This window comes from Cyprinus carpio, chromosome A11 (genome assembly GCF_018340385.1).
Source record: "Cyprinus carpio isolate SPL01 chromosome A11, ASM1834038v1, whole genome shotgun sequence".
Lineage (NCBI taxonomy): Eukaryota > Metazoa > Chordata > Actinopteri > Cypriniformes > Cyprinidae > Cyprinus > Cyprinus carpio.
Window position 1 is genome coordinate 1,289,853 of NC_056582.1, and position 23,262 is coordinate 1,313,114.

At 40.4% G+C, this 23,262-nt stretch overlaps 1 protein-coding gene across 3 annotated transcripts; it reads right to left on the reverse strand.

Annotated features, from left to right (window-relative positions):
• Positions 1-9,128: 9,128 nt before the first annotated feature.
• Positions 9,129-15,219, reverse strand: LOC109099039 (5-aminolevulinate synthase, nonspecific, mitochondrial-like). 3 transcript variants are annotated; one of them, XM_042765821.1, is made up of 11 exons: positions 15,061-15,219; positions 14,470-14,666; positions 14,258-14,389; positions 13,247-13,345; positions 12,935-13,157; positions 12,611-12,795; positions 12,285-12,464; positions 12,039-12,203; positions 9,990-10,258; positions 9,747-9,909; positions 9,129-9,483 (listed from the first exon to the last, which is right to left on the reverse strand). In XM_042765821.1, the coding sequence occupies exons 2-11, from the start codon at positions 14,645-14,647 to the stop codon at positions 9,323-9,325; spliced, it is 1,755 nt and encodes a 584-aa protein (XP_042621755.1). In that variant the 5' UTR covers positions 14,648-14,666; positions 15,061-15,219; the 3' UTR covers positions 9,129-9,322. The 3 variants fall into 3 exon arrangements, with proteins under 3 accessions (XP_042621755.1, XP_042621754.1, XP_042621756.1); XM_042765820.1 differs by having other exon boundaries at positions 13,247-13,363; XM_042765822.1 differs by having other exon boundaries at positions 13,247-13,335; positions 14,254-14,389.
• Between the last annotated feature and the right edge of the window lie 8,043 nt (positions 15,220-23,262).

Genomic DNA, 23,262 nt, shown 5'->3' on the forward strand with positions numbered 1-23,262 from the left:
TGAAGCAGTTATTTCTGCACCAACACCCACATCCAGCATCTCGCTGATTGAGAGAAAAGTCTTGTGGGAGCATTAGTCACTGGCAGAACAGAAGATTTGATTTCTGTGAGTATGAAGAGCGGATAAGACTCTTAATATGTGTGTCAAACATCTAGAAACACTACAGAAGCATCTAAACATGTCTGAAGGTGAGTGTGCGGTGTGTTTGAGCATCTGATTCAGTCCAGTCCCTGCAGTATTCAGAGACGCTGCTCAAAGGGCTTCTAGGTTCCTGGGGTTTTGCTGCCCTCTAGTGTCACCAAACACAGTGTGCGGACATTAGTTTCCACTGTTTGAGCATCTGTTTGAAAACAATCTGTTCGGTTTGCTGTTGATCTGACATTATTAAGAGTCTCTTTGGCAGTTGTAACTGACTAACACATTGGATCATGGGTAGGATCTGATAAAAGTGATTCTGAGTCAAATCAACTTGACTAAATTACAACAAACATAAATATCACATATTATTAACTAATATTCACAAAATCATATAATATCAGCTGAATGAAAAGTGACCCACATTTGTTTGTAAACTCTGATAATGGGTCATATTCAACCATTTGGACATTGAAAACCCCATATACATGAGAGGGGCTTTAAAATGAAGATACCAACAGGAAAGTTTATTAAGAACCAAAATCTAAAAGGATATTGAAATATGTTTAATAGTACTTGAGTTACAGGCGAACATCAGAAAAACAAAAAAGTAAATTTCATAAATAATAGAAATATAAAGATATCAAAATAATATTCAAGGCTCTCAGGAAAGTGTGATCTTTGATATATAAAAACAAGACACATTTCTAGTTTCAACACTATTTGTTCTTGAGACATTTCTCTTTTAATGAAAAAACAAACAAACAAACAAACAAACAAACAAAAAAAACATTTGGTTTTGGACCACTGAAAATGTGCACAGTTTAACAGTTTACTCCTGGATCCTGAGATCCCAATGTGTCCGGAGATGAACCATACAGGGATTTAAAAACAAAGATGCCAAAAGAGTAGTTTAAAAACTAAAATAAAAACAGATTAACTGAGTTAAAGGTATGTAAATGTTGTAAAAAAAAAAAAAATACTTACAAAGTAATGTTTCCCATTTCTGAACGGTCACCACTTGCATATAATGCAACACAGATAGCTAACGTCAACAGATTTTACTAACAGAGCTGCCGATCTCTGATGCTGTTTCTCACTGAAGTGTTTTTTTAGTGGGCATCATTTATGCTGCGGCGCCCGGGGAGCAGTTGGGAGTTGGGGGCCTTGCTCAAGGGCACCTCAGTCGTGATATTGCCGGCCCGAGACTCAAACCCTCAACCTCAGGGTTAGGAGTCAAACTCTCTAACCATTAGGCCACGACTTCCCAAAACAAATATAACACAGATAACATTAAATAAATATTTTTTACCAGGTTAAATGTAAAACTAAACCTCTCCAGGCTACTTAACCGTAGGTCACACACATCCACCATGTTTGTAGTTTTTAACGCTTTTATATTCGTGCTTGTAGTTCTGAACGGATCCTAGATGGCATACACAGCAACTGGGCATGCGCACATCAATATAGCTCATTCTTTTCACACTTTACAACAATAATTGTTGTATTGGGGGCAGCTGCAGCTGTGGCCTAATGGTTAGAGATTTGGACTTGTAACCAGAAGGTCGCAGGTTCGAGTCTCGGTGCTGGCAGGAGTTGTAGGTGGGAGGGAATGAATGAACAGCGCTCTCTTCCACCCTCAATACCCATGACTGAAGTGTCCTTGAGCAAGACACTGAACCCCCAGTTGCTCCCCGGGCGCTGGATATATAGCTGCCCACTGCTCCGGGTGTGTGTTCACGGTGTGTTCACTTCTCACTGCTGTGTGTGTGCACTTGGATGGGTTAAATGCAGAGCACCAATTCCGAGTATGGGTTACCATACTTGACAAATGTCACGACTTTCACTTCACTTAATTACTGTTTTTTCATTATTGTAAGGGGTAGGTTTAGGTTTGGGGTAGGTGTAGACGTTAATAAAACACAATCTAAAAGGTAAAAAAAATCAATATATTGATAGCTGCAGGTTTTTGCTATATCCCTAGCCACAACTGGATCCTTCGCTGAAGCAGGCAGACAGGATCCACACTTCAAAATCTACCTCAAATAGCAGACCATTTGGGGACTTTTGGCACACTCTTTTTAAGATACTGTGCTTTGGGACACTATTCTGATCTCACTTACTATTTAGGATGTATGAACACTGGGACACAGAAGCGAATCTGCGAGTCAAGATGATACAGAGACTGGAAACAGGGCAGAAGAGCACGAGCACTGCTCTGATGAACACAGGGGGGCAGCAAAGAGCTAGGATGAGTTTGCCATACAACAAAAATCAATCAATGAAACCCTATTTCTCTGTAATTAATATTCATTTATGTATTTTAAAAATAAATGCATGCCATTTAAATTTATCTAATTATTAATATATTTTTAATGATGTAGTAATACTGTTAAATTTTCATTTTACATGACATTATACTGTATGTGGAGTGGAAGCTCTGTTGTGGCCAGACATAACCTCTGACCTCACCTAGCCAGTTCTGCTAACCTCTGTGTGTGTGTGTGTGTGTGTGTGTGTGTGTGTGTGTGTGTGTGTGTGTGTGTGTGTGTGTGTGTGTGTGTGTGTGTGTGTGTGTGTCAGTATGTAGCGTGCACAGTATGAACTAGCCTTCATGTCTCTTATGAAATTTTATGAATTTATGAATTTTTTTTCCAAAATTTAAATAAACCACGTGTCCTTTTTAAAAGTACTGATTCAATTTTAAATTCACCCCAATCCTCTTGTTTAGAAGCTTCTTCTGAAGTCTGTGAGAATTTTTTACACTATTTTGTAGACAAGATTGCCTCCATTAGAGCTCATATTTCCCCATCTGTATCCGACCCCTCTGACATGCTGACCTGTTTAACAATGTTTGACCAATTTGAGCCTGTGTCGCTTTCTTGCCTCAATAAATTAATTCTACAGCTTAATTCCTCAGTATGTCCTACGGATATTGTCCCCCCTTGCCTTTGTAAGGAGGTCTGGACCACTATAGGGCCAAATGTCCAAAAAATTATTAACAGCAGTCTGACATCAGGAATTGTCCCAGCGTATTGCAAGGAGGCAACTGTTGTACCTATAATTAAAAAGCAAAATCTGGACACTACTATTTTAGCTAACTACCGACCGATATCAAAGCTTCCTTTTATTTCTAAAATCTTAGAAAAAAATTGTTTTTACACAATTACAATCCTATTTAGATACAAATGGTATTTTAGAAACTTTTCAATCTGGTTTTAAAGCTTTTCATAGAACCGAGACTGCACTTTTAAGAGTTTTTAATGATCTTTTATTAACTACAGACCGTGGAGACTCAGTTATTCTTGTGCTTTTAGACCTTACTGCTGCTTTCGACACAATTGATCACACCATTCTCATTTCTCGTGTAGAGCACTGTGTAGGCATCCGAGATACTGCCCTGCAGTGTTTCAGATCGTATTTATCTGACTGATCTTTTTCTGTAAAACTTGGTGACTCTACATCATCTATCACCCCCCTTCTCTGTGGAGTCCCTCAAGGCTCAGTTCTTGGACCACTACTGTTCTCCTTGTACCTTCTCCCTCTTGGAAATATTTTTAAAAGACATGGTATTTCCTACCATTTTTATGCAGATGACTCGCAAATCTATTTAACACTGAGAAGAGATCCAAACGGTTCTCTGACTCCGTTACTTGAATGTCTCAAGGATATTAAAACCTGGATGTCTTTTAATTTTCTTAATTTAAATGAAGAAAAAACTGAGATCATTGTGTTTGGACCCATCTGGGTTTGTGACTCCACTCCCATAAACCTTGGGTCCCTGCAGCAATATGCAAAGCCAGTAGTGACCAATTTAGGTATTAAAATTGATAGTGAATTTAAGCTTGACAAGCAGATAAACATGGTGGTTAAATATTGTTTTTATCAATTGAGGCTTTTAGCCAAAATTAAACCTGTTTTATCTTTTAATATTTTTGAGCAAGTGATTCATGCTTTTATTTCGACCCGTTTGGATTACTGTAATGCACTTTACATGGGCATGAACCAAATTTCCCTTTCACGCCTACAGCTAGTCCAAAATGCAGCTGCTCGTCTGTTAACAGGAACCCGGAAACATGAACACATTACTCCTATTTTGGCCTCGCTCCACTGGCTCCCTGTACATTTTAGAATACATTTTAAGATTTTAATGTTTGTTTTTAAGTCGCTAAATGGGTTGGCACCTCAGCACATTTCAGAGCTCCTGCACATTTACACCCCCGTCAAGGTCACTGAGGTCTGGTGATCAGCTGCGGCTGAATGTGCCCAGGACCAGGCTGAAGACCAGAGGCAACCACTCCTTTTCAGCAGTTGCTCCCAAATTGTGGAATGATTTACCGCTGCATATTAAAGTTGTGCCCACCCTCCACACTTTTAAATCTCGTTTAAAAACATATTTTTATTCCCTGGCTTTTGACTCACCATGAGAGCTGTTGTAGTCTTTGTTGTCGCTGTTACTGTTGATGCTATTTGATTTATGTTGTTTGTTTCTTGTTTTACATTTTTATCTCTGTAAAGCTCTTTGGTAACCTTGCTGTTTGTTTAAATTGTGCTATATAAATAAAGTGGATTGGATTGGATTGGATCTCGCCCAGAGTCTCCAGCTCATTACTTGTGTGTCAATGTTGCTCATTTAAAAGAAAAAAAAGCATATGTAAATCAATCAGGAAATGAAATCACAATGAGGTGTGTGTTTTCTTGTTCACAGAAAAATAAATCCCGGTCACATAAGGAAATACCTCGACTGTTTTTATGTTCTGCTTGTTTTCGGTGTTAAGAAATGAGTCATGATTAAGGAATGATTCTTCTGTACTTCAGGGGAACTGTACTTCATTTATGAGCAGGAAGTGTCTCGAGATTAATTTGGGCTGTAAATGAGTTCCTGTTACTGACAGCGAGAGCTTCAATGAGGAAACATCAGGGTGTTTTGAGCTTCTGAGAGCACTTAACTCTCCTGTGGACTTCGACTCGAAGAAAAGAGTTAATATTACACCTCTTTAACTTTCCCCTGTTTGGCATCTCTCACTGTGTGTCTGACTGACCTCTCAGCGAGTTCTTAGTTCTTAACAATCATCTTTAAAGTTGTTCAAATGAAGTTCTTAGCAATGCATATTACTAATCAAAAATTAAGTTTGATATATTTACGGGAGTAAATTTACAAAATATCTTCATGGAACATGATCTTTACTTAATATCCTAATGATTCTTTGGCATAAAAGAGAAATGTATAATTGTAACCCATACAATGTATTGTTGTCTATTGCTACAAATATACCTGTGCTGCTTATGACTGCTTCTGTGCTGCAGGGACACAGATAGCATTTTCAAAGCATGGTTCTTCATGGAACCCTATAAAAGGGTTATATTTAGCACCAGAAAAGGCTCTGCTATTGTTACAAGCTGAAGAACTTTTGCAGCACGTAAAACACACGTCCCAGTTTACTCCGGATGAGTCTGCATGAGCCCTCAGTGCTTCAAACAGCTCTCCGTATCTCTGCTCCATTGTTTCACATCTTCTCCTGCATCAGTGCCAACATACACATCCCACAATCCCTCTCTCCAGTCTAGAGTCCGTCAGAAATTAACAAATTCAACTTCAGTCTATTGTTTTACTTGTGGATTATTGTGATGTTTTTATCAGCTGTTTGTACTCTCATTCTGACGGCACCCATTCACTGCAGAGCATCCATTGATGAGACACTGATGCAGTGCTACATTTCTACAAACCTGATGAAGACACAAAATCATCCTGATCTCAGATGGACTGAGAGTGAGCAGGTTTACAGCACATTTTCATTTTTGCTATTCTTTTAAACCAGCCCAGTTTAATAAAATATATGTACGAGACACCGGCCCGAGGATCACAGCGGTAGATCTTTGTCTGATATTAAGAACTTGTGTGTGATCATGAGAACAAGGTCTGTTCATCTTAAACTCTGCAGACATTATGTAAGTGTATCACAAAGGGTTGAAGCTCGCTCCAGTCTGTGAACACTGCTTTCTTTTGTTTGCTGCTTAAATAAAGGGAAAGGGTTTCCTATGTTCGCGTGACAAAGCGCTGTTCACAGAGCCCCGAGTGAGGAGCTCAGATCCTCTGAGAGCAGAATCCCTGCCTGAACTCTGGGAGAGCAGAACCCTTTCCTGAAGCTGCTGTCATGTTGTGCTTTCTGTGATGTTGTCATGTTCCTCGTAGTTTGGTCTGCTGGTGTTGTGTCAGAGCTTCTGGAATTTTTTTGGGTGTGAAGGGTGTGTTGTGGACACTTCACTACAAGACATTCAATGTGTTGTGTTGTCTAAATCAATTACGTTATTGTACTCTTGTCACTGCTGTAGCATTTGAGTTATAAGCCAAGACCTTAAAAGACATTAAAGTGTCTGAGCACACTTGGGTTTTTCTGCACTTGTGACGGTGGATGACATTAGTTTCACTGTGATGATGAAATACTGTCAGAAGACAGACACTGAGAGCTGCGGCAGTGTGAGTACAGTACGTGTGTGACCTCAGGTCACGTTCACTTGAAGCCCGCGTGACATGAAGTGATGCGTTGAGTCACATGATCACAGACAGGACGGGGCAGGACCCCTGACAAACACTCTTCATGGGAACAGATAGTCTTTATTGCACAGATTCCAGCGCCAGTATGAATTCTGTGCCAGAGTACATGGGAAGGTCCTCCATGAAAGCCTCATTGTTCCCGGCCTCAGGTGTCTGAGTCTGCTGTGAACGAGCCGAGCTCTGAGATACGGCACACAGCGCCTGAGATCCGTCTGACAGCTGCCCCTAGAGCCGAGTGTGTCCCCAGAGCGTGAGATGATGCTTCAGTGAGTGTTTGGAGCAGAACCTGTCCAGAACTGCACCGGGGACAGAGACGTCTCATTACTGTAACGTGAAAACGCCTCCTGAATAGTAAACTAATGCAGCATTCCTGCATTTATACTCTCTATAATATTCATCCTAATTAAAAAAAAAAAAAAAAAAATCACTGTGTTTGGTTTTTATTAGTGTTTATTAGTCATTTTTCATGAAGGTTTTAATGCTAAAACATTTTTTTGCATAAAGAAGATACATTTTAATTACTGTAATGCAAAAAAAAATAAATCAAATTGTTTTTTTTTTTAATTGAAAACAGAAAAATTATTCAAATGTAAAACATCTCTCACTAAGACTGCATTTATTTGACCAAAGTATAGTAAAAACAGTAATATTATTCTAATGTAAAACAGCTGTTTTCTGTGTGAATCTCTGTTAAACTGTAATGTATTTCTGTGATGTGCAGCTGTATTTTCAGCATCATTACTCCAGTCTTCAGTGTCACATGATCTTCAGAAATCATTCTAATATGATGATTTGCTGCTCAAGAAACATTTCTGATTATTATCAATGTTGAAAACAGTTGTGCTGCACAATATTTTTGTGGAAACTGTGATACATTTTATTTTTCAGGATTCACAGATGAACAGAAAATTCAAAAGAACAGCATTTGTTTGAAACAGAAATCACATTAGAAATGTCTTTCCTGTCACTTTTGATCAGTTTAATGTGTCCTTACTGAATAACAACATTATGAAAACAGTCAAGCTTCTGAAAGGTAGTGTACGTCAGCACAGACACAGAACTCTTGTATGAGACAGGTTTGTGTGAGACACTCGCTCGGAGCCTGTCAGGACAAACACAGTGTTACTGATGAAACACAAGCCACCGTGAGCTTCATGATGGACCCACAGGTGATCAGATCAGACGCTCCAGTGGGTGTTTCTGTATGCAGACGGTTATTCAAACGAGCAGCTGATTCAAAAGATCTCCACTAATACTGAACATGGGCAAAGACAGCTGTGAAAATAAATCTGTACCGTTTATCCTTTTAATCTTTCGTTCAAAACATTCACAAAATAACAACCTTTCACTGAAGCAAGACAATTGATGTTAGCCACAATTACTGGCGCGCCTAGAAATGATTAATATCTCTGAAGTATACTCCTATTCATATTTACAATTGTGTAGCACAGCAGGGTGACTGAAACTGTCCGGCCTTGGCTTCCTGCTCCACAGGATTATAAATAGAAGGACACAGAGGCCAACTTCCTTTAATCCTCCATCACAAGGAGTAAAACCAAAGAATACAGTTCTGATGTGGAGAGCAAGATGGCAGAGCTTCACAGAACTGAAAGTGTCTGTAAGAAATGAGCTAAAGCATTGAAAATCCCCTTTCCACCATCCGGCTGTTGTAGCTCTGCCTGGAAGAGGATGTGAAAGCGTATCAGACTCAAACAGAACTGGCTTCGATGGTCAGATGAAGCTAAAAACAGAGCTCTCCGGCAGCAGACCCATCAGATGAGTTCATGCACACGGATAAACACAGATGGATCTTTAACGATCAGGACCTGTTTGACTAATTACAGTTACAGAACATTAAAAAAGTGACCTGCAAATAATATTGACGTTAACTCAAACACATTTAGCTGAGGCTGTAATATAGTGTGATTAGTGAGGTTTCTGTCAGGACTCATTTTCACGATAAAGAGGTCATATGATTACTAATTAAAACATCTGGTACTGATATTTCTATGTGAGGTTATATACTTGTTAAATTGCAAATAATAATTGCAGAAACGAGCAGGTTATTGTCCCCTGCATGCCCTAGTTTCCTATCTAGATTTCCCACGCTGATCTTCTCTGAAGACTGTGTGCTACGTGACACTCTTCATTCATCACCAAATTAGGAAGTGACTTGTGGAAACTCATCTGACGTACGAGAGAGCCTTTAATCACTCTGTTGGGATGTGGCCACACATCACTCACTGCACATACTGTAACTCCCCTGTTTGAGCAGAGACTGACGTGAACAGATTCAGCATCACTGGAGATCACGCGCAGCGGCAGGGTTACTGCACGGACATCACGAGCCCTCCCCGAGCAGCACAGATCCAGGTTAGTGAGTTAGTTTCACAGGATCAGTGCAAACAAAACACAACAAAACACAGCACAGCACACGTGTGTCTCATCAGTTTATTAAAACCTGTGACTCCAGTGCAACGCTCGATCGGTTAAATACAATTGGTCTACATAAGTTAAACATCTTTCAAATATAAAATACTTAAGATTTACTCTGTATAATCTGTTAACAAAATACATACACAGATCAAGTGTTGTAAATATAAAGCGTGGGCCGGCGTTGGGAGTACTGTGTCAGCCGCAGGCCGATATGGGCTGACTGAGCCCGCTGAAGTAGGACTTCTCTCTCTCGCTCATCAGCTGGAAGTGCAGCGGCTGCCGGCAGAAGTTACACTCCGCAGACGAGTGCGGCTTCAGCTCCAGCCCCGCCTCCGTCCACGCCTGCGTCAGCTTCTCTGTGTGCACACACACACACACACACAACACTCCGTCATCATCACTGCTACTACACCACTACATACACACACCACTGAACAAAACACTATTGTAACATTTCACTGTAAACAAAAAAAAAGAAAGTATTTAAGCAAAACTATATAATAATATTTTCTATTACGACTGTACAGCTACAGTAGTGATACTGAGGAGGGAAGACGCTCATGAGCTGCTGGCGTGTATGTGAACACACTCTGAAACACTCAGCGTGCAGCGGACTCACCGACGAAGTAGCTCATCATCTGCGGCGTGTGGTGAGGCGTGGGAGCGATGCGCAGCAGCTCTTCTCCGCGAGCCACCGTGGGGTAGTTAATGGCCTGGACGTAGATGTTGTAGCGGCTCATCATGATGTCACACACCTGCGTGTTCTTCTCTGCGTCCGCCACCTGAGGACACACACGTCAGCGTCAGCCACACGCTCTGAGATGGATTAGTGTGTTGATGAACGCAGGAGTGTTGTACGTACTCTGACGGGGATGATGTGGCTGGGGCAGTGCACCACCGGCAGGCCCGTGTCCATCAGCATCTGCCGCAGCAGCTTGACGTTGCGCTGGTGTTTGCGGCGGAGCGCGCGGCCCTCCTCGCTCTTCAGGATCTGGACGGACTCGCGGGCGCCGGCCAGCAGCATGGGCGGCAGAGACGTGGTGAAGATGAAGCCGGCGGCGTACGAGCGCACCGTGTCCACCAGAGCGTTAGTGCTGGCGATGTAGCCGCCCACACAGCCGAATGCTTTCCCTGCACACACACACACACCAGAAGAGCGGTCAGAGGAAGCTGGCCAGCTGCGGTCTACTACACACACAGCTGTGAGACTGGTCTGGACTAGGGATGCACCGATATGAACATCTTGGGCGATACCGATAACCGATAATTCGTTATCTATGAAAGCCGATAACCGATATGTTGGCCGATAAATCAAAATCCAAATTTGTATATAATTTTTGAGAGCCTGATTACCTGCCTCACCATTAAAAGCCATTAAACACTTCAACATAAATCAAACATAAAGCAGACTTACAAAAAAAACAAAAGCAACACAAACAAAAACATAGATAACATTAAATTCGTGTAAAAAATAAAAAAATAAAATCAATATACATATAAAAAAATAAAAAGTGGTGTTTACTATTAATAATATATCTATGATTTTGAAAAAGAAGTATCTTAAATACTATTGTTTAAAATTATGCTATATGAGAATCAGATATTTATACAACATAAACATAATATAATAACTTACGTATGCATAAAGAGACGTCTTGAACTAAGTCACGTGCACTAGTCAGATGTGTAACGCGCTCTTCTTCCCGTCACAACACGCTGAAACACGGGCGCTCACAGATTCCATAACATTATTTAACAGTAATGTTCTCGTTATATTATGACAGACTTGCCCTGCACATGTTGCACTTCACTGCATTTAACGTGAATCCAATAATATTTCAAGTAATTACAAACCATCACAACGAACAGTGCGCATCTGAAGTGTCTCTGCAGGAAATTATGGATTATTTATCGGCTTTAATATATCGGCAACATTTAGTTATCGGTTCGATGAAGATATCATACAAATTAACATTTATCGGCTGATACCGATATGGTGGCCAATATATCATGCATCCCTAGTCTGGACGAGCAAGATAACCCACGGACAATGAAGGGTCACTCTGGTCATCATCACTGATATCACAAGCTAATCCTGGAGGCTCTTTTAATGAGTCAGTGTTAAACTACATGCTGAGGGAGATCAAACCATTAAATAATTATATTCACTGCATGCTTTAATGTGAAGCAATAAAGCCATAAATATCAGTATTCTAATTTTACACCACTAATTTTATTATAAATATTAAAGTAGAAATATTACCATTTCAAAAATACAACCAAAAAAATAATTCAATAAAAAAAATTACATAATAAAACTATTATTCAAAATATAAATCATAACTAAAATAAAAATCATAACTAAGTAAATTTTAGTAACAAGTGGCAAAAAATTTAATTACTATTATAATTTCACTATAAAATATTTCTTAATCTTTTTTTTAGTTTATAGTCAATTACAAAGACAATTTCTAATTTTGCTTTTATTCATTTTCTGCATTTATTCTTATTATTATTATTATTATTATAATAAATACTATCAAAAATGTGCATTAATAATATTGTTGTTATTATAGCCATATTGTATGAATAATAAATGCTGGCTAAAATGTGCAGCCCTACGAACATGCACAGCAAATCTAGATAAAAAAAAAAAAAAAAAAAAAAAAATGCTATCATAATTATCAGAAACATCACAAACTGTGCAGCCCTGGTGACCATTTAGCATGTTTTCAGGTAAAGTGCACTGGACTGTGCCCAACAGATTACGGACGGCATGAATGAACAGGTCTGGGTGTTGTTCAGTAGCTGTACGTGCCTCTCCGCTCGTCTCTCACAAACACACATTCAGCAGCCTTGAGAGCCAAACAAGAGCTGGTCTCTAAGCAACAGGAGCAGAGCGCCAGCTCACCCAGAGTGCCAGAGATGATGTCCATCTTGTGCATCACTCCATCCCGGTCCCCGATGCCGCCTCCTCGGGGGCCGTACAGCCCCACCGCATGCACCTCGTCCACGAACGTGATGGCGCCGAACTCGTGGGCCACGTCGCACATCTCCTCCAGCGGACACACGGCTCCTGACGGCACAAACCAGAGTCTCCGTGAGCACAGACTCACCTCCGCTCAGCTCAGCGCACAACAAAGAGCCTGCCACTGACCGTCCATCGAGTGCACCGTCTCAAAGGCCACGATCTTGGGAGCGGAGGGATCCGATTTCTCCAGCAGCTCGCGCAAGTGCTCGGCGTCATTGTGACGGAAGATAAACTTCTTGGCGCCGCTGTTCCTGATGCCCTGAATCATCGAGGCGTGATTCCCCGCGTCTGAATAGATCTCGCAACCTGAGAAGAAACAGTGCCATCAGAAACCAGGCCAAGCTTATACAAGCACGATGGGAACAGAAGTAAAGTACTCGCTAAAGAGGTTTAAAAGCACGATCATCTTTGTACTACAGTGATGAGGTTTTGCATGAAAAGGGAATAATCACCGGGCAGCATCTTAGCCAGCGTGAAGAGCGTGGAGTCGTTGGCCACGAAGCACGAGGTGAAGAGCAAGGCCGCGTCCTTCCGGTGGAGATCGGCCAGCTCGTGCTCCAGGTCCACGTGAAACTTACTCGTCCCTGATATATTACGAGTGCCTCCGGCTCCCGAACCATGATTCCCTAAAGTGTCCCTGTCAAAAGACATCGCAGAGAGTGTGAAAGTCTGCACAAATCAGAAGAGGATTATATTTTGCATTAAGAGGTCTATTTCAGGAACACTTCGAGAGCCAGGAATAGAGCTGAAAGGGTCATGTTCAGTGTGAGACTCACGTGATGGTCTGGAGCACCCGCGGGTGGCGGCTCATGCCCAGATAGTCGTTGCTGCACCACACAGAAACGCTTCTCTTGAAGGACAGGGACTTGGTGTAATCGTCCGCCATCGGGAACTCCGTCGCCCTGCGGTTCACGGTTTTAAACACGCGGTACGTGTGATCCCGCTTCTTCTCCTCGATCTTCTTCTCGAAGAACTCGTCATAGCGAAAGCTGGACACGGCTGAAAGAGAACAGTCAATGTGGAACTGCGTTTCAAAACAGGAAGTGGTTATCTGTAGGAGTTTCTTCACTGTAACGGCGCTCACATACCTTTGGGCATGTTCTCCTGCAGCAGAGAGACCCGAGCGGGACCGACCCGGGTGTCCCTCACCACAGGATTCGGCTCCGGCGGAGACACGTCTGGGAAACGGGCCGCACTGCTCGGATCTGGGAGACGGATGACATTCTTTTAAAGCATCCTAACAGAAGAAGTTATAATGTTGCATTCTTCAACTAACTGAACCACAGTTACTGCAGGAGCTCGTGTAAATCACATCTGATAGTGCTGCATGATTCAACTAAACCAGAATCCCTCTCACATTCGGAAACCATGCACCGAACACATTTATCAACCGAAGAGAAGCTTTATAGTCTCGCTGCGGATCTGTGTCATGCTTTAACAGGTTAATGTCTGAAAATCAAGATAGTTTTGGACTGCCATAAACATCTGTGTTGTAATTTTGCATGCATTATTATTATTATTATTAAATAACATTATATTATTTTTCCTAATCGACTGTTTTTATTTCACAGTGAAATCTCACAAAAGCATTTTTTCCTTTTTTCTTTTCATTGTAATTTTCATATTTTTAGTAATAGCAACAGTTATTTTTCTTAAACACTCAATTTTATTTTTTAATGTTGTTTTTAAATTAGCGATTTTCTTATTTTTAGTCATAATAATGGTAACACTTGACTGTATTAACTCCCATGAACAAACGATGCACAATGCATTTATTACAGTATTTATTAATCTTTGTTACCGTTAATGCAAATAAAAAAAAAAATTTTAATTTCACAGTGCATTTTGACTTATGATTTTAATAACACTTTAGTAAATGTTGAAATTAACATTAACTAAGATTAACAAATGCTGTAGAAGTATTGTTCATGTTAACTAAAGCAGATAACTAAGTATTGCGAAGTGTTTTAATAATAATAATAATAATAATAATAGTATATTTTTAATCTCATCATGAGGTCTGCTGTTCTCGGACCAGACACTTCTGCACAGTTGTAGATGCAGCAGCACCAAACACATGAAGACACTTCCTCACAAACCTCTGCGCGCGCTGCGGACCTCAGAGACGTCCTCCTGAAGAGCCATGCTGGCCTGCCGCACCACGCCGCTGCTCCGCTGCCCCATCTCAGCCGCCAGGAACGGGCACCTGGAGGCGGGCGGCTCTCGGGCGTCTGATTGAAGGAGCAGAGACACATGCTTCAGTGAGGCGTGCGCGCGCGAGCGGCGGAGCGCGGCGGCCGCAGACACTCACCCTCACCGGCGGGGGTCCGGCCGGAGGACGAGGAGCAGAGCGAGCGCACCAGCGGCCTGGACGCCAGGTCCATCATCACGGGACACTTGACAGCGTACGCCACCAGAGACTGTCTCGCCTGCTGCAGGAAGGTCTGGGGGACTCGGGACAGGAACGGGCAGCGGATGATGGCGTCCATCACGGAGTGTCCAGAGAGTCTGGACAGAAACAGATGCTCAGGAGTCAATTATACTCCAATTTAAAAGACATGATTTCAGTGAGGACACGAGAGGGTGCACCGAGCAAAATATTAATCTAAAGCATAAGATAACATGACTGTCTGTGAGAAAGCGTGCATTGTGTTTCAAATAATGATTATAAACCGATTATAATTAATGACGACGATTAACTGTGTGTGTGCACAGTTTAATACAAAGAGACAGCACAGAGAACATTTTTCATTTAAAAACATGAGATGCGGTGGGATGAGGGGAAAAATCCCGATATAAAGTCTCGAGATATGTTTAAAAGACGCGTTGAGATGGCGTGGAAACGCGACGCGCGCGCTGAGACGCGTCCCTCCGCCGACTCTGTACTAATCAGACGCCTCACCTCAGTAAGATTCTGTTCGGGTCAGCTGTTCTCTGTCGCGGCGTCGCTGAACAGCGCTGTGCGGTGTGTGTTCTGGTCGGGATGCTGCGTCGCGTTATCCTGCACTGAGGACGAACGAGAGCGAAAGCGGACGCGCCGGTGTTATATCGCAGCCCAGCGCGAGCAGATATCGCGAGATGTGCGTCACTGCCCGTCAGCGCAGCGCCGCCTATTTCCTTCCTCGAAACCTTTTTTTTTCCTTTTTTTTTTTTTTTTGCAAATTAAAACAATACAATAGTTAAGAGGTAACATACAGACAACATCACATGTAGATACAAGAGCTACAGAAATCAACATATCAACATAATAATAAATCCCTTTTAAAGATATAGACTATAAATCAGATGAAAACGTTCTAAAGTTAGGTTTACAATGAATGGTTCTGGCTTTATGAAGGTGAAATTTACCCAGAAGAATGAAAATCTGACAAAATAAATAAATAAATACAATTTTAAAAATGACCCTGGAGACCTGTTTACAGTCTGAAATAGATGAGTGGGCGAGCAAGTAAATACAGGGGTAATATCACTAATTCCTTTTATTTTAAAAGCATGGATACTTTTATTGCTATTGTTTTGTAACTATATCTGTTATTATCAATATCACTACTGTCTTTTGCGTTAAACAGAACTTGATGCTGTACAGTAATGCCCTCCAGAACACAATGTGTTTCAGGCTTGCAACTCAGTTTCTAGCCCTCAGTAGATTACAGAGGTGGTGAACTGTCCCTTTACACAACCCTGCAGGACAAGCTGCTGTCTGTTACACACTGATGACATCACAGGAAACCTGATCTCTAGAAACATCTGTGAGAGAGATGAGAGTGAGAGTGTGCGGCTCACCAGCATCATCTTCACCCACACACTCACACTCACACACACACACACACACACACTCACACTCACACACACACACACACACACACACACACACACACACACACCAATACACACTCACACACACACACACACACACACACACACACACACACACACACACACACAGAGAGAGAAGCATAGTTTAATAGTCTAGACTTCCTGTGACACATTAAGAGTGAATAAAACTGAAGAAAACATAAACAGACTAAAAAACAATAAATATCGTCACCACATATGTGACCCTGGAGCACAAAACCAATCATAAGGGTAAATTTTTCAAAACTGAGGTGTATACATCATCTGAAAGCTGAACTCACACACACACACACACACACACACACACACACTCACACACACACACACACACAGAGAGAGAAGCATAGTTTAATAGTCTAGACTTCCTGTGGGAACCACATTAAAACTGAGGTAAAACTGAAGAAAAAAACTATACATCATCTGAAAGCTGAATAAATAATCTCTCCATTGATGTGTGTTTGTTTCTTCAGGAGGACAATATTTGGCCGAGATACAACTATGTAAAAAATCTGGAATCTGAGGGAGCAAAAAAATCTAAATATTGAGAAAATCATCTTTAAAGTTGTTCAAATGAAGTACTTAGCAATGCATATTACTAATCAAAAATTAAGTTTTGATATATTTACGGTCTGCTTATGTACAAAATATCTTCATGGAACATGATCTTTTCTTAATATCCTAATGATTTTTGTCATAAAAGAGAAATGTATAATTGTGACTCATACAATGTATTGTTGTGTATTTCTACAAATATACCTGTGCTACTGATGACTGCTTCTGTGCTGCAGGGACACAAATTATAGGTCTATGCTGTATATACTTCCAATATTATTTGTACTTATATTTAATATAATTTTATTGGCAGCTATATGACTTCACGGGGAACAGGATTAGGAAAAGGCTGTGAATACAGTAACAGTACTATGCTGTAGAATCATAATCTCTGGTATGTTTACAGTGATGTCCACTGAACTATTCTGACTCTGAGGTTTCCATCGTGCACAGCAGCATTAATACATAATGTGGTTTCAGTAACATATGACCACAGTGTTATGGTAAATTGAGCTTTATAATTTTTTTTATCATTTTGTTAATGGTTTTAATGGTTAAAGTTGATGGTTTGTAATGTTTGTAATGATGTTTGTAGTGGAAACCATTTAATAGATGAAGACAGTGATGGAGAAAGACCAAATATCGATCTGATACCAAGAACAACACTGGTATCGATATTAGGATCGATCCGAAAACACCTCGATTGTTTGTGTTAGTAGTGAAACCACCTCTTTATTATTATCATCTCTTTATCTCTAGGGTTTGTTTGTGCTGTTAATGAGACTTTACGATATCAGAGACTTAAGGAAGTTTGACACTAGTCCTCTTACAGGAACACTTCACGTCAAAAATTAAATGAATAGTTTCAGGAATTTGTTCCCAGTGTTGCAAGCTAATTTTCAGGGAAAGTTGCTAAATTATGTTTTTATTATTATTATTATTATTATTGCTTCAAACAAGATTAACAAAAAACATTTTAACATATAAATATAACACAAACTATTCACATTATTACAATCATGCAACATACAGGAACAAAAAAATAAATAATAATAAAATAAAAAAAAATACTGTCAATAAAAACAATCGAACAGATATTTCTTCCTTTTCCCTACAGACACATTTAGCATACAATTGAGTTGAGAAGCATAGCAGGGACATTATTTTTCAAAGAATTTCTCCATAAAATCTAACAAAATATCATTCTTTCATTCTTCTGAGGACTTTTTTAACGACTCCATGCTAAATGATGCTGTGATGTCACTGCAGGATGACGTCATCACGGCACACAATTCTGTCACTACATCAAATCTCAGCAAAAAAAAGATATATATATATATATTTATATATGTTAATTTAGATTTATTTGTAAAATAATATAAATTCATAATAAAATATTAAAATAGAAATAACTATTTTAAAACACAACACTGTATTATTGAACACTTACACATTTTTGAACAATTACAATTTGATTTTGTTTATCTAGTAAACTAGTAAAACTACACATTCTGAACGGTTCTAGTATTAAGCAGTGTATTAGTAGTTAGTATGCTACACTCTAAGAAAAGTCTGTAAAAATAGGGCACAGTCTACTATGTTAGTTCACAGGTTTTTAAACCTAAATTTTAAATTACACATTATATTTTGTGTTTTCGGGTTACAGGGTTACAACGATAACAGATAATGTCCTGGAAAATCACTAGTACCTTTTCCATTTTTCTAGATATTTTTCTTACAGTGTATTGACTGATCAACAATCACAGGTACAAGCATAAATGAACAATTATTAAACTATTATTATTATTATCAAATTGAACAATTGCAAATAGCAGTAACTTAATTCATGTGATGTGTGTACTGCTAGGCAACTTTGGTTTGCTCTTTTTTTGTGAAATTTAGATGGAAAATGCGTGCCTTTTTATTGTTTGAGTCGCTTATCAAAAGTTGCTAAAAGTAGCCAAATAAAAATAAATACAAATAGCTAAATTTGTTACTAGGTGCTTTTGGAAGAAAAGGTTGCTAAGATAGTCTGAAAAGTTGCTAAATTTAGCAACAATATTGCTAAGTTGGCAACACTATTTGTCCCAGAGGTTTAGATGTTAGACAGAATGACAGCGTCGCTTTTATTGCGTCACGTTGTGTTTCACAGTGCACACCATTAATGTTTATATCACACAGTCTAATTCTCCAAATTTAGCACTTTGCATAGGGTCGTTTACATATAGTAACGATATAAACAATCAAGCATCAGATATCTGCTGTATAGAAGGCTATATACACAAAGTAAATATAAGAAGCAATAAGCTGTCAGTCCTTAAAAGTGTGCCTAAAATCTTTTGTGTCACTCGTCATTCAGGTTTGGAATGACATAAAGGTGAGTAGAGAATGATTTTCATTCTTGAATATATATATATATATATATATATATATATATATATATATATATATATATATATATATATATAAATCAGTTTAAAGAGTTCACCTTCAGTTGATGTTCACCAGTGACTTTTTTCTTCTTCTCCATACTATGGAAGTCAATGGGGACCAGCAACTGAAGGTGAACTATCCCTTTAAGACAGAAATGTGCCAAAAAATGCGCCACCCAGCGGTAACTTAATCATTATAAAAAATGTTTAAAAGTTGTTTGATTGCGCCACCTAGTGCTGAAGGAGGAGATCCTACAGGTTCAGGGACACCTACAGATAGATTTGATGTGTTGTTTTTCTTCTTCTTTTCAATCACCTCATATAAACAAAGTCTGGAAAAGTGATACCTACTGGTGCTCTTTGATTAAGAAACATTCAATGTAATATGAAATAATATTAAGTCCTGGCTGTGGGCTGAAACTCTACTGCTGTTAAATGTATGTTTTGAGTGACTTGGACTACTATTTTTGCATTATCTTAAAAAATCTTTACTAAGGAAAACGTCCCTATTATTTTTGTTAACAACATACCAAGGAAGTACACGACACTGAAGAGCATAAAGTAAAAAGAAATAATAAAAATAATTAAATGAATAACTGAAATAGCCTAATAATTATACATCAAAACAAAGAAACAAAATATCAAAAGTAACACTCCATTGGGTTATTGATTAGAACAAAGCACCTTTTCATATAGACAGACAAAGTATATATATGAAATTCTGTCTGTGCCATTAGTTTTGAGGCTTCAGGAACCAACAGGAGCACAGAACCTGATGACGAAATCAGTGCATCAACAACAAACCATCACAGGAAAAATGTCGAATAGAGACTGCACTGACAAGCATGGTAAAAATTAACACTAGAGATTGTTTTTGTTTGCTAGACATCATTTCAATTCTGCATCTAAATGCAGATCATGGACACTGGACTGCTGATGTAAAACTCTGCACAAGTCTTCTGGCATACGTCTGTTTTTAATGATCTGGACATCAGGGACATCTGAGGTCCCACAGGGTGACATGTCTTTTAGATGGGATCAATACGCAATAGCTGTAAAGGAATATTATAAATCAGACAGTGGTTTTCCAGCTTTAGACAAGACCTCCTTAAACAGGCTTCTTGACATCCAGCCACTGTCTCCATCCCTAGTCAAACACACCCAAATATTATTTATATACTATGATAGTGTTTAATAATATTTTGAATTTGACCTTTTATTTATATATATATATATATATATATATATATATATATATATATATATATATATATATATATATATATATATATATATATTTATTACAATTACAATCTTGCCCTGAATCTAAATCATATAAAATGCTATAAAAAAGTAACATGACTTATTTCAGTTAGTTGCAAAGGCAATACTGTCTATAAGTTTTCTAATATTTATTTTATTTTTCATTCAAATATTATCAATATATACTGTATTTTATTTCAGCTTTATTTCAATTAACCAAAATGTCTTTAAATTCTGTCTCGTCCTCTGTTTCTGTGATAGCTGCTGTCTCGTCCTCTGTTTCTTTGGTAGCTGCTGTCTCACCCTCTGTTTCTTTGGTAGCTGCTGTCTCACCCTCTGTTTCTTTGGTAGCTGCTGTCTCGTCCTCTGTTTCTTTGGTAGCTGCTGTCTCGTCCCTCTGTTTCTTTGGTAGCTGCTGTCTCGCCCTCTGTTTCTTTGGTAGCTGCTGTCTCGCCCTCTGTTTCTTTGGTATCCGCTGTCTCACCCTCTGTTTCAGTGTTAGATTCTGTCTTGCCCTCTGTCTCACCCTCTGTTTCTGTGGTAGATTCTGTCTTGTCCTCTGTGTCTTTTGATAGCTGCTGTCTCGTCCTCTGTTTCTTTGGTAGCTGCTGTCTCGTCCGCCATCTGTTTCTTTGGTAGCTGCTGTCTCGCCCTCTGTTTCTTTGGTAGCTGCTGTCTCGTCCTCTGTTTCTTTGGTAGCTGCTGTCTCGTCCTCTGTTTCTTTGGTAGCTGCTGTCTCGCCCTCTGTTTCTTTGGTAGCTGCTGTCTCGCCCTCTGTTTCTTTGGTAGCTGCTGTCTCACCCTCTGTTTCTGTGGTAAATGCTGTCTCACCCTCTGTCTCACCCTCTGTTTCTGTGGTAAATGCTGTCTCGCCCTCTGTTTCTTTGGTTAGCTGCTGTCTCGCCCTCTGTTTCTTTGGTAGCTGCTGTCTCACCCTCTGTCTCTCCCTCAGCTGCTGTCTCGTCCTCTGTTTCTTTGGTAGCTGCTGTCTCGTCCTCTGTTTCTTTGTAGCTGCTGTCTCGCCCTCTGTTTCTTTGGTAGCTGCTGTCTCACCCTCTGTTTTCTGTGGTAAATGCTGTCTCACCCTCTGTCTCACCCTCTGTTTCTGTGGTAAATGCTGTCTCGCCCTCTGTTTCTTTGGTAGCTGCTGTCTCGCCCTCTGTTTCTTTGGTAGCTGCTGTCTCGCCCTCTGTTTCTTTGGTAGCTGCTGTCTCACCCTCTGTTTCTGTGGTAAATGCTGTCTCGCCCTCTGTTTCTTTGGTAGCTGCTGTCTCACCCTCTGTTTCTTTGGTAGATGGTAGATGTTGTCTTGCCCTCTGTTTCTTTGGTAGCTGCTGTCTCACCCTCTGTTTCTGTGGTAAATGCTGTCTCACCCTCTGTCTCGTCCTCTTTTTCTTTAGTAGATGCTGTCTTGCCCTCTCTTTCACCCTCTGTTTCTGTGGTAGATTCTGTCTCATCCTCTGTTTCTGTGGTAAATGCTGTCTCGCCCTCTGTTTCTTTGGTAGCTGCTGTCTCATTCTCTGTTTCTGTGGTAAATGCTGTCTCGCCCTCTGTTTCTTTGGTAGCTGCTGTCTCGCCCTCTGTTTCTGTGGTAAATGCTGTCATCCTCTGGGGATAAAGTCGTGGCCTAGTGGTTAGAGAGTTTGACTCCTAACCCTAAGATTGTGGTTCTGTGGGTAGATTCTGTCTCATCCTCTGTTTCTGTGGTAAATGCTGTCTCGCCCTCTGTTTCTTTGGTAGCTGCTGTCTCACCCTCTGTTTCTGTGGTAAATGCTGTCTCACCCTCTGTTTCTGTGGTAAATGCTGTCTCACCCTCTGTTTCTGTGGTAGATTCAGTCTCGTCCTCTGTTTCTGTGGTAGATTCTGTCTCATCGTCTGTTTCTGTGGTAAATGCTGTCTCACCCTCTGTTTCTGTGGTAAATGCTGTCTCACCCTCTGTTTCTGTGGTAGATTCTGTCTCACCGTCTGTTTCTGTGGTAAATGCTGTCTCGCCCTCTGTTTCTGTGGTAAATGCTGTCTCGCCCTCTGTTTCTTTGGTAGCTGCTGTCTCGCCCTCTGTTTCTTTGGTAGCTGGCCCTCTTTTTCTGGGTAGCTGCTGTCTCGCCCCTCTGTTTCTTTGGTAGCTGCTGTCTCGCCCTCTGTTTCTGTGGTAGCTGCTGTCTCGCCCTCTGTTTCTGTGGTAAATGCTGTCTCGCCCTCTGTTTCTGTGGTAAATGCTGTCTCGCCCTCTGTTTCTTTGGTAGCTGCTGTCTCGCCCTCTGTTTCTTTGGTAGCTGCTGTCTCACCCTCTGTTTCTGTGGTAAATGCTGTCTCGCCCTCTGTTTCTTTGGTAGCTGCTGTCTCGCCCTCTGTTTCTTTGGTAGCTGCTGTCTCGCCCTCTGTTTCTTTTGTAGCTGCTGTCTCATCCTCTGTTTCTTTGGTAAATGCTATCTCGTCCTCTGTTTCTGTGGTAGATTCTGTCTCGTCCTCTGTTTCTGTGGTAGATTCTATCTCGTCCTCTGTTTCTGTGGTAGATTCTGTCTCACACTCTGTTTCTGTGGTAAATGCAGTCTCGCCCTCTGTCTTGTCCTCTTTTTCTTTAGTAGATGCTGTCTCGCCCTCTCTTTCACCCTCTGTTTCTGTGGTAGATTCTGTCTCATCTTCTGTTTCTGTGGTAAATGCTGTCTCACCCTCTGTTTCTTTGGTAGCCGCTGTCTCACCCTCTGTTTCTGTGTTAGATTCTGTCTTGCCCTCTGTCTCACACTCTGTTTCTGTGGTAGATTCTGTCTTGCCCTCTGTCTCACACTCTGTTTCTGTGGTAGATGCTGTCTCGCACTCTGTCTTGTCCTCTTTTTCTTTAGTAGATGCTGTCTCGCCCTCTCTCTCACCCTCTGTTTCTGTGTTAGATTCTGTCTTGCCCTCTGTCTCACCCTCTGTTTCTGTGTTAGATTCTGTCTTGCCCTCTGTCTCACACTCTGTTTCCTGTCTCGTCCTCTGTTTCTGTGGTAGATTCTTTGACTCCT